We start from the raw sequence: 18503 nt of genomic DNA, 5'->3' as shown, positions 1-18503 counted from the left end.
AGGCTGGGGATGAAAGAGGGCAGGTCTGCAAGTAGGTCTATATTTCTAGGGGAAAAAGGAACTTAGGCTTTGCTTCCTGAGCAAAGAAGCTAGGAAGGTACAATCCCAGTGAAGGAATAATTACATGGTATGTTGGGGGGAGAAAGGGTCATAGACAACTGCCCAATAATTTGCATTCTCCAGTGCCTCATGAAACAGCAGGACAATTCCTAGGCTCCCAGGGTGTCATGTAAGCAAAAGACAATGTTTAGACCTGATCTGTAAGGGCCATGGTGTATTAGCTATGTACTGTTGCATAGCATTATTACCATTTCAAAACTTAGTGGGTTAAAACAACAAACATCATCGAGGGTAAGAATTCAAGAACAGCTTAGCTGGGTGATTCTGGTTCAGGGTGTCTCATGAGGTTGATGTCAAAATGTCAGCCATGGCTGCAGTCATCAGAAGGCTTGACTCTGGCCACAGAATCCATTTCTGAGATGGCCGATGCAGAGGGCTGGCACGTTGGTGCTGGCTATTGGCAGGAGGCCTGAGCTCCTCATACGGAGAACTCAGAGCTGTTTGAGTATCCTCGCAGCATGGAGGCTGGCTTCGCCCAGAATGGGACTTCCAAGAGAGCAAATCAGAGCTGGTAATGTCTTTTTTTGACATAGTCTCAGAAGTCACACACTATCACTTCCTCAGGATTCCAACTGTCACACAGACAACCCTGGGTGATATGGGAGGAAGCTACCGAAGGCTGTGAGGATAAGATGGTAAGGATCAGTGGGTACTATCTTGGAAGCTGGTTACCACACATGACAACTGGGGTGGTAACTGTCTCAGCAGCAAGCAGCATTGCCTGATTACCTGAACAGGATGCCAGTAGCTGACAACTGGGCAATGTGTAAGACACCAGAACTGAGCATAACTGGGGGTGGGAGAGGGGGGGCTTAAAAGATGGCTCTTACCTTTTCTTTCAGCCTGGTGGGATTGGAGGCACAAAATAGAATTTAAGCTATTACGGAAGGAAATGCACTATTTCTTACACATTTAAGTTTATGAATAATAATAGCAATTGCATTATTATAAATACGGGAAAATTCTACTTTTGTTATCATTTTTCCCAATCAGTTCAAGGTAACTCTAGTTTCACAAGTTGAGTAATTCTCAACCTTGGAAATCAACTGTAGAATCAACGGGGAGGTTTTAAGAAAATACCCATACACACAGCTTCTGATTTAATTGATCTGGAACAAGGCCTGGACACCACTATTTTTAAAAGCCCCTCAGATGATTCTAATATGTAACCATGGTTGACTCACTGCCTGCACTACAATCTATCGGTAAGTCCTACAGATTCCAGCATCTCCCCTTTATCTCAATGGCTACATTCTTACTTCAGGGTATCAACCATTGTTTACCTGCACTACCTCAACAGTGTAACCACCTCTAGCTCCACCTGTCTAATCCATTGCTGACACACCAGTGAAGTAAACTGATGTTATAATCTTGCCTAAAGGACTGCACTGGCTCTCCACTGCCTACAGGATAAAGTTCAAACTCCTTTAGTCCATGGTACCAAGCCATCCATGCCCTGACCCCTGCCCACACTCCAGCCTCATCCCGCTTCACTCCCACAATAGCAGTCTGTGCTCCAATCCTGTCAAACCGTCCCACTAACCAGGTAGATTATTTCAAACTTCTGGACTGTGCTGCTCTCTAGTCCTAGAATATCCTCATCTCGCCCATTCAGCCCCTACAATCACATTCTTAAGAGATTCAGTTCATGTTATCTTCTTTTTGAAGATTTTTCTGCCTGTTCCCAGTTCCACAGTACATATGATCATTGCATTCCCACCTCTATCCCTTTCTGTCCCTCGTGAGACTGCTATCTTAGCAACTATGACATTTTCTTGAACCTGTTTAGTTGCTTGCATTCCCATCTAATAGAAAGTAAGTTCCTTAAAGGCTGAGACTTTGCTTTATTTGTCCTTGTATTTCCAGACCCATGGTTGATACATACAGCTGCTTAATAAATATTGGCTGAATGAATAAATGAATAATTACTTCAAATGATTACTTCTAAGTAGGCTGTCCTCTTAAATAGGTTGATCATCTTCGTACAATCCTCTTTATACCAGTGATTTGCTTTTATTCAGATTATGCAAGGGTGAAAATTTTAGCTTAGTTCAAGAAAATTAACTCAATTTCTGAAGTAGGAGCTCAAATCAATGAGGTATATTTGTATTAACAATGTTTCCCCAGCTTCATTCTTAAAAAATGCACCATACGATTATATATTGCCTCCGACACCTGGGGGCAAATGATTGATAAATTATTTATGACTCAGGTTAATTATACCATGTGTAGGACACATATCAGTGCGCATTATGGTTATGGCTTATAAATAACGCTAGGTTATAGCTGTCAATCCTCTTAATGAGGAAAAGAATACAACAGGACCTTTAAAGATCCAATTATGAATCAACCACCTTTTACAGCATAAGGAAGTATAAATGGTACTTCTCTAGGTAATATATGTTTTACTCTCTAGAAAACCATATTAATATAAAAGAAAAAATTAAATCTTCAAACTTTCAGATAAAATCACACAAAAACCCCTGTGAGTTCTAAAGACATTCATTCACTCACCAAATACTTACTGAGTACCTACTATGTGCTAGCGACTGTTCTAAACTTTAGGGATGCTACTGCCTTTATAAAGAGGACTAAGCGATGGGGAAACCAGTACAATATACGAGGCTGGCAGATAAGAAGGGAGCCCAGGGCTGAACACATAGCATGTCAAAACAAATGCCACTTTGCTAGATAACTGAACAATTTTTTTTCACCAGTACCAACCCACATTTTGCAGCTGTGCTCAGGAAATTTACATTTTAGTGTGCTGGGGGACAGAAAGGGGAGAGGGCAAGTCAACAGACAATAACAACAAATGAGTAAAATATAAAGTCTGTCCAGAGAGTAGAAAGTTCTGTAAGAGAAATAAGCAGGGAAAAGACAAGAGAAGTGTGGCAGGATAGAGGTACAATTTTAAACAGAAAGGCTCACTGAAAAGGTGGCATTTCGGTGAAGAGCTGAAGGAAGGAGGGGAATGGATGGTGGATACAGTTGGTAGAAGAGCATTCCAGCACAGGAAACAAACAGCAAATCAGACAGAGGTCCAGACATGGGCATATGCCTGGAGCTTTCATGGAAAAGCAGGGAAGCCAGTGGCCAGAATGGCTAGAGCAGGGAGTGTGGAAAATAAATAATAAATACCATGTTTCCCCGAAAATTAGACCGGGTCTCATATTAATTTTTGCTCCATTAGGACTTATTTTCAGGGGATGTCGTAGTTTTTCATGTACAACAATCTACATTTATTCAATTACAGTCATGTCATCTTCTTCTGGAACATCGCCATAACATACTAAATGCATCCGTCTGGCTGAGATCTTGACTGGGGCTTATTTTGGGGGTAGGTCTTATTTTTGGGGAAACATGGCAGTATAGATTCGATTACAGAGGTAATCCAGGGGAGGAAACGGGGCAGGATCAGAATTTGTATGGCAGTGCTTTTCTACAAACTAACAGGCCCAATGCTCTCTTTTTACAACAAAAAGTTTGTACTCTTCCCTAACTAACCTGAAATTAAACTCACAGACAATACAAACGATCTACACACCTAAACTTCAAAAAAACCAATATAATGTCGAACTTGTAACATAAATGAAAGTAATATGTAATCAAATAATATCTATTTCAATATATAAATGTTCAGACATGAACACTGTAAAAGATAAAATGAAGTACATCACTTATGTAGAATCACTATAAATGTGACAGCTACAAACGCAGATTGATAAAGGAGTATTCTCTTGGAAACTCAAATGCCACAGATGGTGATATCGATATAGGCTCTGGCAATATTTTCCAAAATAGCAAATCTCCGGTAAAATTCTGAACAGAATACTACCTTCCCTCAGTTTACATGATAGTTGAATTTCTGGAAAAGCAAGTGTACATTAAAACCATGCAAAAAATATTTTGTAGGTTCCAGGCTCAGATCATGATAAACAGGTTTTTCACCTTCAAGAATGTCCAAAACATTTATTCAAAAGTCATGCAGAAAACACACAAGGGGACTTTCTGTGGTGATGAGGCTTGATGGTTGTGGTGATTGCATAGGTGTAGACATTTGTCAAAAACTCACCAAGCTGTACTCTTAAAATGGTGCATTTTATTTTACATAAATTAAAGCTCAAAATTGATTTTGAAAGAAGTCATGCAGAATGAGAGACAATTCTTTATAGTGGGAATTTGGGGGATGGGAAGCCACTAGGGGGTTTGGGGCAGAGGAGTGATGTGGTCTGACATGTTCTAGGAGGATTGTTATGACCTTTGGGGCAGAGGCAGGAAAGAGCTGAAGCAGAGAGACCAGTTAGAAGGCTATCACAAAAGGCAGATGAGAGACGACAGTGGCTTGGCTAGCAGCAAAGAGGTCATTATCAGATGTAATCAGAAAAGACCTCTTTAAGTTTCCAACAGAGCCCCCCGAGGACATGTAGAAACCAGAAAGAGCTCAAAAAATTTTTATTAGGTTAAAAGAAGTCAAGAGTAGTAATTTTCAATATTCTTAACAATACTGCATTATTGAAAGCAATTAAAAAAAACACTTTGGGGTTTTAGCCGTGTCATTTTATAGCTAAAAATAATGAAACATTATTTTCTGGTGAGACGAAATTCAACAAAAATGTTTTCTAAAAAACTGTACGACAAAAATGTATATTTCTTACCTAAGTAAAATATTTTTATCTTGGCTATTTCTTTGATAATTCAGATATTCCAGTACCTTAAGCTCAGTGTAAGGAACATCAGTTTGTCATTTAAGAGTTTTTGTAAGTGAAGACATTTAGGAGATTATGCTGGATTTGTTTTAAAACTAGAACCCATTAAATTGAATTTTTAAAACTCTGAGATCATAGATAATTTATGATTTGTCTTGTTCTCTTAAAATTGGAGGATAGTTAATTGAGGGTTCTGGTTAGTTGATCGCAGGAACAGTGAAGTTTTATAATTAGTGTTCAAATCTGTCCCTTAAAAATGTCAGGAAAGTATTTATGAATGAAATGATTTCTGAGGTTCGCTTCAGTATAATCCAGTGGGGAGAGAGAGTATAAGGGATTTAGATGAAACAAGATTTGCCCTATGCCGATAATTGTAAAAGCTGATTAATCAGTCATGGTGATTCATTTCACTATTCTCTTTACTTTTGCATAATTTTAAAATTTTCCATAACAAAAATTTTTTTTAAATCCAGGGCCTGGAATTCACTCAATATTTGTTGAATAACTGCTATGTGCGGGACTTTTACTAGGAGCTTGGGAGAGATTTATTAGCTATGAGGATAAGATCTCTAGGAGCTCACATCCTAGATAAATAAACAAACAATTACAAAGCAATGTAAGGACTATAATATTGTAAAATGTATAAAGTGCTATAGGGGCAAAGAAGGAGTGATTAATTCTGCCTGGTGAAATCATAGAATCTTCGCAGAGGATTGATGTTCAGATTGGACCCTGAAGGTTAAACAGGCTTTTTCTGGGACAGAAAGGGGTTAGGAAGCTTCCACAGAAAAGGCAACATAACTCTGAAAAATGGTCATATTTAGGCATAAAGAAAAAGGTTGTCAGAGAGTAAATAATATTTGTATTTTTCTTGCCAGTACCTAAAACAGTGAATAATAATCTACTGGGTGCTCAAAATGATTCTACTGAATAAATTTACTATTTGAAAGAGAGACAGGAGGGAAAATAGCATACAGTAGTAGTGTTTTAAACTCAAGGAAGGAGACGACCAACAGAAAGGGAAAAAATATTGGCAAATCAAATATCTTACAGGGGTCTAGTATCTAAAATATATAAAGAACTCTAACAACAAAAAGACAAAGAATCCAACTAAAAAATGGGCAAAGGACTTGAATAGACATTTCTCTCAAGATACACAAATGGCCAACAAGCATTTGAAAAGATGCTCAACATCAATAGTCATTTGAAAAATGAAAATCAAAACCACAATGAGGTACCACTCACACCCACTAGGATGGCTAAAATTAAAAAAAAAAAAAAAAAAAATTATTTAAGGAAAATAGCAAGTGTTGGAAAGGGTATGCAGAAATTGGGACCCTTGTAAAATGCTGGTGAGAACATAAAATGGTGCAACCACCATGGAAAACCGTTTGGTTACTCCTCAAAAAGTTAAAGATAGAATTATTATATGAGCTCGCAATAATTACTCCAAATACATGTACATGAATGTTCATAACAGCACTATATGCAACAGCCAAAAGGTGGAAACAGCCCAACTGTCCACTGATGAATGGATAAACAAAATGCAGTATGTACACACAAGGGACTATTATTCAGCTGTAAAAAAGGAAGGAAAATTCTGACACATGCTACAACATGGATGAACCTTAAGGATATTAGGCTTAGTGGAATAAGCCAGTCACAAAAAGACAAATACTGTATGATTCCACTTATATTAGCTATCTACAGTCATCAAATGCATAGAAACAGAAAGTAAAATCGTGGTTACCAGGGGCTGAGGGGAGTGGGGAAAGGGCAGTTGTTTAATGAAGATAGATGTTCAGTTTTGCAAGATGAAAACGTTCTGGAGATCTGTTCCACAAAAATGTGAAGACAGTTAACACTAGCAAACTGTACATTTAAAACGGTTAAGATGATACATTTTATGTTATATGTTTTTTACCATAATTTTTTTTTTAAAGGCAAGACACTACTCAACATAACAGTGAACACTGGAACAAAAAAAATTCTAAATCCAAGATAATAGTTATTTCTGGAGAGGAAGGAAAGGACTACAAGCGCATCTCAATTTATTTGCAATGTTTTGTCACTTAAATAAAATCTGAGGCAAATATGGTAAAATATCAAGATTTGAAATAAACAAAAAAAATTACACTAAATGAAAGAGGCACGACACAAGTGGTCACATATTGTATGGTTCCATTGATAAGAAATATCCAGAATAGCTAAATCCATAGGGACAGAACACAAACTGGCGTTGTCAGGGGTTGGGGGGATGGAGGAGTGGGGAGCAACTATGTAACGGAGTACGGACTTTCCTTTCAGGATCATGAAAATGTTTTTGAACTAGACAGAGCTGGTAGTTGCACAATATTTTTAATGTACTAAATACCACTGAGTGTTCACTTTAAAATAGTTAATTTTATGCCATGTCAATTTCACCTCAATTTAAAACTAAAAAAAACGAAGGAAGGGGAGAATTTCAAGAAGGAAGGGTATTTATAGAAACAGTCAAACGCCACAGAAAAGTAGAGTAGGATTTAAATTAAGAGGTCATTAGATCTGGGAAGTAGAAGGTCCCTTTAGGAGAAATGTGCCAGGAGTCAGGTGGTTGTGGATCGCAAACGATGGGACTGTACAGCAGCTTGGGGGAGTCTTGAGCATTTTGTCGGGTAAGGGGAGTCCGTGGAGACGTAAAGACTGAAGATAAAGAAGAAATATTTGAACAGGAAGAATAGGAAGAGTTAAATACAGACAGGGTCAACGGGGAAGGCTTAGCCTCAGAAAGGATTAGGAATCCTAATATTGGAGAGAAGCAAATAAATATAGGGGTAAATTTGTGATTTCCAAATTTTACTTGGAAAAGGAAGCAACTGAGTTGATACTTGGTAACTCCTATTTTCTCTAGGAAAGAAGAAGCAGGGTGTAGGGCTTCAGGTGCCATAGGAGCTGACCAAGAATGAAGAAAAGGACCACCTGGGCAGCTTTCCGGCTGCAGTGTAAATCATAAATGTCTCCTCCTCTACACACACAAATCCAAATATGAAAAGTTTCATTGTTAAAAACATTGCATAATTAATAGTGTCTCACAAATTGCTCATCAAAAATAAAACCACTGCATGGTACCATCTGTATGACACATGATTCTGGGTTTGTGACATATTAAGAATATACTTACAATAGTCTTTATGTAACATGCAACAAAAAGATCAGCCAGGGATAACTGGAGGAAGAGAGCAAATTGAAATCTACTGAAGAGACATTAAACATCAAACATTCAACTAAGGAAAGGAAATGAAAGACCTCTAGGAGACAAGTTACTATTAAATAAAGATATAAGCAAATGTTTCACTAGAATTTTGAAAAATGGAACTACTTAAAAACTGGTAAGGAGAGGGTAGATAATAATTGCCTTGATAAATTACATAGCTTATTTATTTGAAAAAAGAAGGAAAATATATACCTTAAAGTTTAAAATATTTTTAAAGTTTACTTTTAAAATGTAACTGGTAGAGCACATTAAAAGGAAATTTTAAAATAATTTTAAAACCCTGAAAGCTTGTTAGTTCCAAGTTGAGAAAAATGAGTAACTAGCTATTAACAGTAAATGACTTTGAACAAATTTTCAACTACGTACAGGATAAACTTGAATCTGACTACAAAATGGGCATCTTGAAATGTGACAGTCACTGACAAAGCAAGATAATCATCTGCTGATTTCACTGAAACAAAACATGCATGTAAGGGGCCTTGTGGAATTCTATGGACATTAAAACATTGTTGCATAATGTGATAAGTCTCAGAAATGAAATTTCCTTGTATAGATTTTAGTTTAGACTTAAATGTCTCCCTAACAGCACCAATTATTATGTTGGACTATAGGCTGAATAACTGAGAGGCTCAAAGAAATCTTAGCCTCATAGTGGCCTATGCAGAAAAATGAAATGCAAAGTTTTTTACAGAATAGTGAATGTGATAAAAAGTCAAAATCACATTGATACTTTAACTCAGTCATAAAGAATGAAATCTTACCATTTGCAGCAATATGGATGGACCTAAAGAACATTATGCTGAGTGAAATAAGTCAGACAGAGAAAGACAAATACCATATGATCTCACTTATATGTGGAATCTAAAGAAGAGAACAAGTGAATGAACTAATCAGAAACAGTTTTGGAGAATTAGAGGAAAAACTGAGGGTTGCTAGATGGGGTGGGGGGGATGAGGGAGAAGGTGAGGAAATTAGAGAGCACAGTCAGTAACCACAAGATTGCCACGGGGATACAAAAGTCAATTTGGGGAACATAATCAATAATGTAAAGATTTTGTAGGGTATCCAATGAATACTTGTCTTATTAAGGAGACCACTTCAGTGATGGTGTAGATGCCTGATCACAGCGCTGTACACCTGAAGCTGAACAATAATGAGTGTCAACTATAATTTAACTTACATATATATATATATATACATATGTATAAATAAATATATATATAGTCACAAGAAGTGGAGTACAGCATTAGGAATTGAGACAGTGGAAATGTAATGGCTGTATGTGATGTCAGAGGGGTAGTAGATTATGGGAGGGGGGTTATCACTTTGTGAGGAGTATAAATGACAAATGTCTACTACATTGTTTTGTACACCTGAAACTAAAAAAAAAAAAAAAAATTACATTGGTACTTTAAATACAATTCTTTTAACTGTGGAGAATATACCTAAAATAAAATTTACCATTTTAACCATTTTTAAGTATACAGTTCAGTGACATGAAGTCCATTCACATTGTGAAACCATCACCACTATCCAGCCCTTTTTCATCATCCCAAGCAATACAATTTATTTATGCATAAAATTGACATATTTATTAAGGAAAAATCACATATAAAATGTACCTTCTTAACCACTTTTAAGTGTGCAGTTCAGCAATGTTAAGTATATTCACATTGTTGTGAAACCGATCTCCAGAACGTTTCCATCTTGCAAATTGAAACTCTATACACATTAAACAATTGCCCTTTCTCCCTACCCCCAGCCCCTGGTAAGCACCATTCTACTTTGTTTCTATAAATGTGACTATTTTAGATACCTCATGTAAGTGGAATCACAATTTATTTATTTTTTCCCTATTTTTCATTGAAAAATAATTGACATCACTGTATAAGGCATACAGCATGATGGTTTCATTTATATATACTGTGAAATGATTGCCACAATAGATTCAGCTAATATCCATCATCTCAAAGAGATACACTAAAAAGAAAAAAAAGAAACAAATGTTTTCTCCTTGTGAGAATTCTTAGGATTTATTCTCTTAACAACTTTCCTGTAAGTCATACAGCAGTGTTAACTATCATCATCATGTTGCACATTACATCCCTAGTACTTATTTGTCTTATAACTGGAAATTTTTACCTTTTGTTGACCTCTTTCCAACTCCACCTACTCCACCCTATGAATTTGGTGGGTTTTTTTTTAAGATTCCACATATAAATGAGATCATACAGTATTTGTTTTCATACACAATTTATTTTTAACCTAACATATTAGCAGTTACTGAATGAAAGGGGTTTTCTGCTTGCTTTGTTCTGGGGCTTTTTGCTGATAGTTGGGCCTGAGCCCAGTCAATATGGATGAATTATATGTTGTAATCATATTTCACAGCTCTTGGTAATGATCCATTCCTGAATGCAGAAACTAAATGTCATCATGTTGAAGCATCACTAATTAGATGCTCAGGTAGTACTTGACTTTGAAGTTATTTATAAAATATTAATTTTTCTTTGAATGTTAAATGAAACAGCATAAAAAATACGAGATACGAAATTGGAAGAAGAGGGTTGATTTAATTACCACATTGTCCTGCAGTTAGTATTTAATAGTATACTACAGTATTTAGCTTTTGTTGTGTAACACTCTGAAGTTTTCATTGAGTGGAGAGCCTCCTGGGTTTTAGTTCCAGTTCTGCCACCTATATGACCTTTGGCAAATAATTTAATTTCTCTAAGCTTAGGCATTATTATCTCCACTAGTATTCTAATCATAAATAAAGATGGAGATAATAATACCTGGCTTATCTACTTTAGGGTAGAGTTATGAGAATGAACAGAGTATTACATGCAAAGAGCTCAGAAAAAAATAGCTTTAGAAACATACATTATTAAAGAAATTTCATCCTTTCCAAACTTTTCTCCATTTTTATATGCCTTTCTCTTACTAATCTTATGCTACCCAGACTAAAGGATATGCTCCTTTATTCCCTCTGTATTCTATTAGATTACATATTTCAACAACAAACTCACAGGTTAAAAAATGGTCAACAGCTCTTTTGCTGTGAGTAGGTTTAGGAATGAAGGAGTAAGGGATGCCAGGAATAAACCAGAGAAGAATTTCCCTCCCTTCTTTCTTATTCACTCTCCCATAACTTCCCAGCTAGTATGAATCCTTTAGTTGGGAGTACAGAGAGCACTGAGGTATGTAGAATGAAATGACAAGTTAATATTAGAAGTGCTACTTTGGGAGAATCTCAAAATGGTTTGAATCTTCATCTGTAGTTTCACTTAAATTACACCAGGTATAAAAGCATTGTGACTCAGTGATTTATGCAAACAAGCTGGAAACTCAGGACCTGTGGGTTCTGGCCATGTGTCTGACATTTGTTTTTTACAAGTGAGCTAGTCATGTTCACTCCCATGTTTTAGTTTTTTATCTATTAATGAGAACAATGATGCCAAATTATTTCCCAGGGTTATAAGAAAAAAGAAAAATTCACTAAGAGCCAAGAGCTATAATGCCATGAAAGCTGTAATAAGGTAGCTTTTAGGAGAGAACAGATATGAAAATACTACACAAGTTAAATTTTCTATACAGATATAAAGTATTACTTTTACCTGAGCTAGAGGGGAAAGGAATACTGTGAATATGAAACAGACAGATAATCCTGAAACCTCTCTTTGATTATTAGTTTTAAACTCCCACTCAAACCTTCAAAACATTACTAAGATGAGAAATTTTTGAAAATGGTATTCAGCTTTCTTCTCATACTTCAAGTGGTAAAAAAGTAAAAGGCCGGGGAATCATTCATTCTTTGTTTGATGAACCAGTTCTTATTTTGTGTTTTCTATGAGGAAGTGTAATGTGTAGTATACTAATTCTGAAACACACCTTGTTAAGACAGCACTGGGTGGCTTTCATAGAAGACGGACGAAACTGAGCCTTGGAGAGGTTAAGTGACTTGCCCAGAGTTAAGAAATGGAGTGGGTTTTTGAACCTGTATCTCTCACACTTCAGAACCCATGCTCTTTATAATAGCCCTATTCTGCTTCAGGAAATGCAGGATTTATCTATGGAATAAATGTCAATCAAACCTGTCCTGAAAAATTACGAGGAAGTCAAGTTGTTCCAGGGATTCTCCCCATCTCTCCCATGGCCACGAGTTATATCATGACATCTCTACAGCTCTCTGCATGCCTGCTTAACACTCCTTTCTTGACTAACCAGATTCTTCTCTCTCTACTCTCTCGCAAGGCTTCAGTCGACCAAATCCCAAACTCTAACTCGTGGCATTCAGCTTCTGCCCTTGCTGCTTAATGATTTATTCTCTTAGGTTTCTTAGTTCAGAATCCTAACTGTGAGAATTGATTGTTCCAGACCATGTTCCTACACTAGGCCACAGGTTGCTGGCCAGTCTACATAGACTGGTTAACTTGGGTCAAGTGCCCAAACCCCCAGCTGTGGCCAAGCATGGGCAGGACCAAGTTCTTTGAGAACTGTAGTGTAAGTAGGTGGGAATTCTGAAACTTAGCCTGTGCCATTTAAGAAAAATCTCCCAAATAAGATCTGCTTCCTTTTTTCTTTATTTGCATGTTTCTATGAAAAATATTGCCATTCTTATGACCTGGATTCAAAGTCTAAACATTTTTAATTGAATTGGTTTAATTTTGTTGAAACGGTAACGCACATACATGCTAAAAGTTGTCTCCTTTCTACCAAAGATTCTCAAGGCCCTCCTAGAGACGACAGCTAACAGTTTTTGACGTATCCTTCACAAAAATTCTATGTATGTTCAGGCATTTTTTTATGCACCATTTTATCCATATTTCATTTTACATAAATGAAAGAATACTATAAACACAATGTATGCCTAGCTTTTCTCATTTAATAAGGAGATCTTGGGGCCTATTCCATGTCAATGTGTGTGTTTGTGTGTGTGTGTGTATATATATATGTATACATATATGTACATACATATATATTTTCATTTTTTAAAATAGCTTCATAGAACTTAATTATATGCTTGGGATTTTGTTTTTTAACCCGTGCCCTTTTGATAGGCAGGTATGTTATTTCCATTCTTGCCATTACAAATACGGCTGCAATAAGCATTTATGTTTGTACACAGCTGTAAATCCTATATAAACTTTTCAGTCAAAGCATGCATGACTTTTCCATTTTGATACATTTATGGCCAAACAGCCTCCAAAGATGTTGTGCCAATTTCTCTTACCATCTGTGTATGAATGTCCCCATTTTTCCATAACATGCAGTCTTGTGTTCTGATCACTGCTAACCTGGTAATTTCTGTAATTTTTAATTCTACCTTCTTTCTTGCCCAATAAGTCAGGCACCTAGTTGTGTGAGTTCTTTCAGTCTCTCTCACCTCCATCTGTATCTTTGTATTTACAGTGCTATGACCTTAGTTTCAGTTTTTGTTGCTTCATGAATTGGCTCCCAATATCTCTCATTACTTTCTTTCCCCTTAATAATTCACAAATTATCCAAAAGTGACCGATTTTTCTAATTTTACTTCTATACTCAGAAACCTTTGGTGGCTCGCCAACAGTATCAAGTTCAAATCCTTAGCCTTTGGGAAAAGGGGCCTATCACTGATGTTTCCTATTTTAACCAAATTACCCGACCAACCTGAGCTGTAAAAAATATTGTTTGTGGATATGTGACCAAAACAAGTCCACAAATCAAATCCTTCACTACTGTCATATTATCACAAATTTAAGTTCCTTAGTGAAAGGCAATTAGGTATTGTAGTGAAAGCAAAGGGATTTACATTCTACTTTTGGCTCTGCTAAGAATATGCTGGGGGGCCTTGGGGCAAACCACTTACTTTGCAAAATAGTGAATTAGACTAGGATATTCTCTGATTACTATAAGATTAACAAAAGTGTATAAAGATTTATGAAGTCCATTCTACGAAGAAAAGCTATTCAGTTCTAAAGTACTTACTGCAAAGCTAAGGGCAAGAAGACTATTTCCCTTCAATTCAGCAAACGCTAAGCCCACACCATATGCGTGGTACGTATGTAGTATTAGGACGCACTTCGAATCTCAAGCGCTCACTCGCCACGGGTTTAGATGGATTTGCAAACAGCAAAAGTCCTTTCCTTTCACTCAAGAAGCGTTTCGTTTCTCTTGGCCGTTGCCATTCCCAAGTGCCAAAGTCTAACTGCCGTCAACAGTCACCGAGCCATTAGCAACGTGAAGACATACCTGCTGCGAATGAGGGGATGACACTACAGTTCCCAGCATGCTTCTCTTCCCACCACCGCCCTTTCCCTCCCCGGCTCCTGGCCTCCGGCGTGCCGGGATTTGTAGTCCCAGCCCACGGCTGGTGGCGGCGCGGAAGCACTCTTAGAAACAGCCTTTGTCCCTTAGTAGGTTGTGAGCCCGCAAGTTCCAACTGAAGTCCTACTCTGACTGACTTGGGTTTGACTTGCTCAGAGTCGAATTCCCTCCGCCCAGTTCTCCTCAGGCTTACGAGCTTCCCAAGGGGAACCCGCCCCGGAAGTAGAGTCAAGTCGCCCAACCGACAGCCGCAGCACCTTCCAGCCACTCCTAGCAAGACTGGGACCCGCGGGGCGGGCTTGGAGGCGTGGCAAGGAGGCGGGGCCGGAGGATCGGCGTGGCGTAGCGCCTGGGGCGGAGCCACAGCGCGGGGCCGCGCGTCAGGGTGGCGGCCGGGGGCGCGCCGGTGAGGAGAGGCGGCTGCGGCTGCTAGTGGGGAGGGGGGGTGGGAAGGAGGAACCGGGGAGGGGGGGCAGGGCGAGCGGAGAGCCGTGTTCCTGAGGCGGTGGCGGCGTCTCGGACGGAGGAGGAGGAGGGCGGGGAAGGAGGATGGAGCAAGCTGGGGGTTGGGGTTGGCGCTAGCCGCAGCGGCTTGCCTCGTACTGTGGGAGAGCGGCGGCTGCTCCTGAAGTTGTAGGGTCGGTAGCCGGTCCGGTGCTGCCACTGCCGCCGCCTTGGGCGGTGGGGAGGAGCAGGGAGCGGCGGGGGTTAGCGGGGGTCGGGAGGGAGGGGACGAGCAGGGGGAGCGAGCTGGGGAAGACGGAGCGGGCTCTGCGCCGGGCGGGCGGGCGGCGGCAGGGGGGCCAGCGACCGCAGCCGGGGGAACGCGGGAGGATGGAGCAAGTGGAGATCCTGAGGAAATTCATCCAGAGGGTCCAGGCCATGAAGAGTCCGGACCACAATGGGGAGGACAACTTCGCCCGGGACTTCATGGTGAGTCCTCCCGCTGGTTGCCCCTCCTCTCGCGTGCACCGGAGCCCACCGCCGAGCCTCGCCCGGCCAGCCCCGGCCGCCAGCGCTTTGTGTGCGGCTGTGAGGAGAAGGGCGGAGGGGCGCGCACCAACCCCCAGGGCCGGGTGGTCTCGGAGGCCAACGGGAGGTGAGACCGCCTCCGCCCCTCGGCCTCCTTTCCCCTCCTCCCGCGTTCGCGGCACCCTCCGCGGACGCTCGGGACCCAAAGGGAGCGGCCACCGGGCCGAGCCCGCATTCAGCACCGCCACCGGCGACCACCTATTGTTTCTCGGGCCGGGATCCCGAGGCAAGTGAGGTACAGGCCGGCGGGGCTCTTCTCCTCACCTCTCCATCCAACCTGCCCCTCCTGGGAGGGTCCTGGCGGGGTGTCTGCCCAAGGAGGAGAGCGGGTCGCTGCTGACGGAGGAACGTGGGTATTGAGGTTGGCATTAACTCGTGGGGTCGCTTTGCTCAAGCTCGTCTCAGAAGTGGGTAAGGTAGGACTTCTGCCGTTTCTGGGTTCACAATTATTATTTCACACGCCTGGGAAAGGAATCTGGTGGTTTGCTTCATTTCCATTTACCCCCGTCCCGTCTCTTGCCTCCTGAGACCCAGGTCGGAGATGGTATTGGGGGTCAAAGTGACTTTAGGTTGAGGGGGTAAGGGTGTGTGGAGAGGGGAGGTTTATCCTGAAGGAAACCTACTTCGAACTCCCTAGGGGATATTGCCGAAGGCGGAGGGGATGTGACTATCACTTCCTATCCGGGGTGGGGGTGGGGAACTTGGGAACAATAGTCCTGGTGGGGCGGAGGCGACGATGCGGGCCGAAGCCCTGAACTGGGAGATAACCTTCGCAGCCTCCCCCCGCCTTCCTTTCCGCCCTCTGCTTGTACAGGCGGGCTGGAGAGGAGGTTAAAAGTCTAGTTCATGAAATTGCTCTACATACATCACTTTGAGGGGGTCAGATCCGAAGGCGTGGGACCAGAAGTCGACTTCCTACATTGCCCCCCCCCCCCCCCAAACACACACACCCTTTATTTTTCTGCTGGACAATGTTCCCTTTAGGGTTGTTTCCCGGCTTAGGAGGCGGTGGTTACGGCTGCTGCTCCTACGGATATTGCGCAAGATTGGGGCGTTGGAAACCCTGGAGGTCTGGGGAATGGAAAAGGAAGTGGGACTTTGGGAAGTGGTTGCTTCTTGGCGGGATTTGGGAATGGGAAATAAGCTAGGGAAAATTTTGCTCCTGGAGAAGGTATACACCTCCAAGAATAATCAACTCCGAAATTCTCGATTGTGAAAAGAATACAATTAATACGTACAAAAATGAATGAGCAGCAAGCATTGTCTAATTTTTCCAAGTTGAGTTTGTTTACAAGAGGCAGGTGAGATGATTATTAGTATTGAAATACTTTTTCACATTTTAAATAGACTTCTGTCTGGTAAAGCTTTAGCGTTAAAGTTAACAGCTTATAAAATAGATTCACAGTATTATAGTATTGTTGAACTTTGTGATTCCCGCCTTTCTGGACCAATAATAGAGGATAGGATTAAGGTTTTGTGAGAATCTTGAAGACCGAAAAATATACATTAAATAGTCTATGCCTTATTTTAAGCGTTTTCTCGTGATATTTAGCCTATGTATTTTTGAAAAATTACTTTTTGATATGAGAAGGGTAAAGAAAAGGACATTTTCCCTTATGACAGAATTTTTATTGTGTTGATATCTTTGAATAGTGTCAATAATTGGATGAAGTCCCTTTTTTACTACAGTAGCAAAAATAGAAGAAAATATTTACTTAGAATATTTAAAAATGTTTAAAACTAGTCTTTAGCAGTCTTATTTTGGTTATGGAGGGATAGGTGATGTGGTCTCTGGTCACTTGGCATGCTGATCTTGTTATCCCTGGGCATATCCTGTCAGGAAAGAGCATTGTTTGGTGATGTAGGCCATCAGGACAGGTGCCCAGTCTCTGAACTCCTGTGTAGGGGAAGTGGCCTTACGGTTCATGCTTTAGGGATGAGTCAGGGATTCCTGTTGGAGATTTCATTTCTCAAGGACTAAATGAGTTTCCTTTTTCTTCCACAATACCCAGGGATAGCTAGGTGATTGTACATTTGAGATTTGATGACTAAGACTGTTCTTTTATAGTGCTTGCTTTTTTTAATTCCATGACTTGATAAGCAATAGCTATAATTAAGGCTGCTATTTGGTGCCTCTTTTTCCCTTGACTGGAAAGCTGGAGGGAAACTGTATCTTCAGCCAGAGAAAGAGAATGGAAGATCAGCTGTTTTGTTATTCTTAAATTCTGATGTGAATTAAAAATGCACTTTTAAATGCTGGCATTTTGGAACTGAGCCTTAGAGGTAATCTATTATAACCCTATTCAATTATAAAGTAATAATGTTCATTTCAAATTTTGAAATTATAGAAAATAATGCCTTACCCTCAGGAAAGTGGGGTGAACATCCAAACTGGGCTCTTTCCAGTATTCTATCCAGCCTTGCTATAGTCCCATTACCTAAATGCTATCTTTGTTAATGTTCGTTTATGTCTATATAACATATTTATGCAAATAGGCTTGAACTATATATACTTGTTTATATCTTACTTTGGACATGAATCTATAAGCATATATAGATCAGTGTAGTTCTCTTTAAAAAACATTAAAGTACAGTTGACATACAATATTATATTAGTCTATTAATGTTTTTAATGCTTATCTGTGACCGCGCTACATATACCATTTTATATTCTTGGGGTTTTTTTTTCAACTTAATATTTTGATAACTTTTTCATTTGTAAAAGTATTTTTAAGTGGCTACATAATATTTCACCTGGCAACTATTTTGTAGCTTAACCATTTCCTCGTGGTTCACTGTTTAGTCCAGTCATTATATATTATCTTCTATTATACCAGGTGTGCCAAAAAAAATGTGTACACATGACTTGTATTCCTCTTTTGTTATCAGTATATATTGAGTATTACAATTTTAATAGTTTTTTCCTTTCTTAAAATATGTATACTTTATTTGTATCCTCTATATCATAATTCTGTAATGAACATTTATACATAAAATGTCTTTATTTTGGATTATTGCATAAGACCTTATAGCAGTGGAAGTACGAGGTAAAAGGATATAAACATTTAATACATGTTTATAAA

General features: G+C 39.6%; 1 protein-coding gene and 1 long non-coding RNA gene across 4 annotated transcripts in view; one reads left to right on the top strand and one right to left on the bottom strand.

Annotated features, from left to right (window-relative positions):
- LOC141573191 (uncharacterized) overlaps positions 1-14636 on the bottom strand; it is a 105335-nt gene extending 90699 nt beyond the window's left edge. For all 3 annotated transcript variants that reach the window (XR_016021082.1, XR_012498865.2, XR_012498864.2), the window contains exon 1: positions 14050-14636. This is a non-coding gene — a long non-coding RNA (uncharacterized LOC141573191). The remainder of the gene's footprint in view (positions 1-14049) is intronic.
- Positions 14637-15135: 499 nt separating this feature from the next.
- Positions 15136-18503, top strand: part of PTPN12 (protein tyrosine phosphatase non-receptor type 12) — a 75861-nt gene continuing 72493 nt past the window's right edge. Inside the window, exon 1 of the mRNA XM_019744561.3 lies at positions 15136-15321. Within this exon, the coding sequence (XP_019600120.3) occupies positions 15223-15321 (99 nt within the window). The 5' untranslated portion in view covers positions 15136-15222. The remainder of the gene's footprint in view (positions 15322-18503) is intronic.

The sequence above is a fragment of the Rhinolophus sinicus genome, chromosome 4 (assembly GCF_057876585.1).
Source record: "Rhinolophus sinicus isolate RSI-liver-muscle chromosome 4, RSI-T2T, whole genome shotgun sequence".
Lineage (NCBI taxonomy): Eukaryota > Metazoa > Chordata > Mammalia > Chiroptera > Rhinolophidae > Rhinolophus > Rhinolophus sinicus.
The sequence above is the reverse complement of the archived record's forward strand: the minus strand, read 5'-3'. Positions and strand labels throughout refer to the sequence as shown.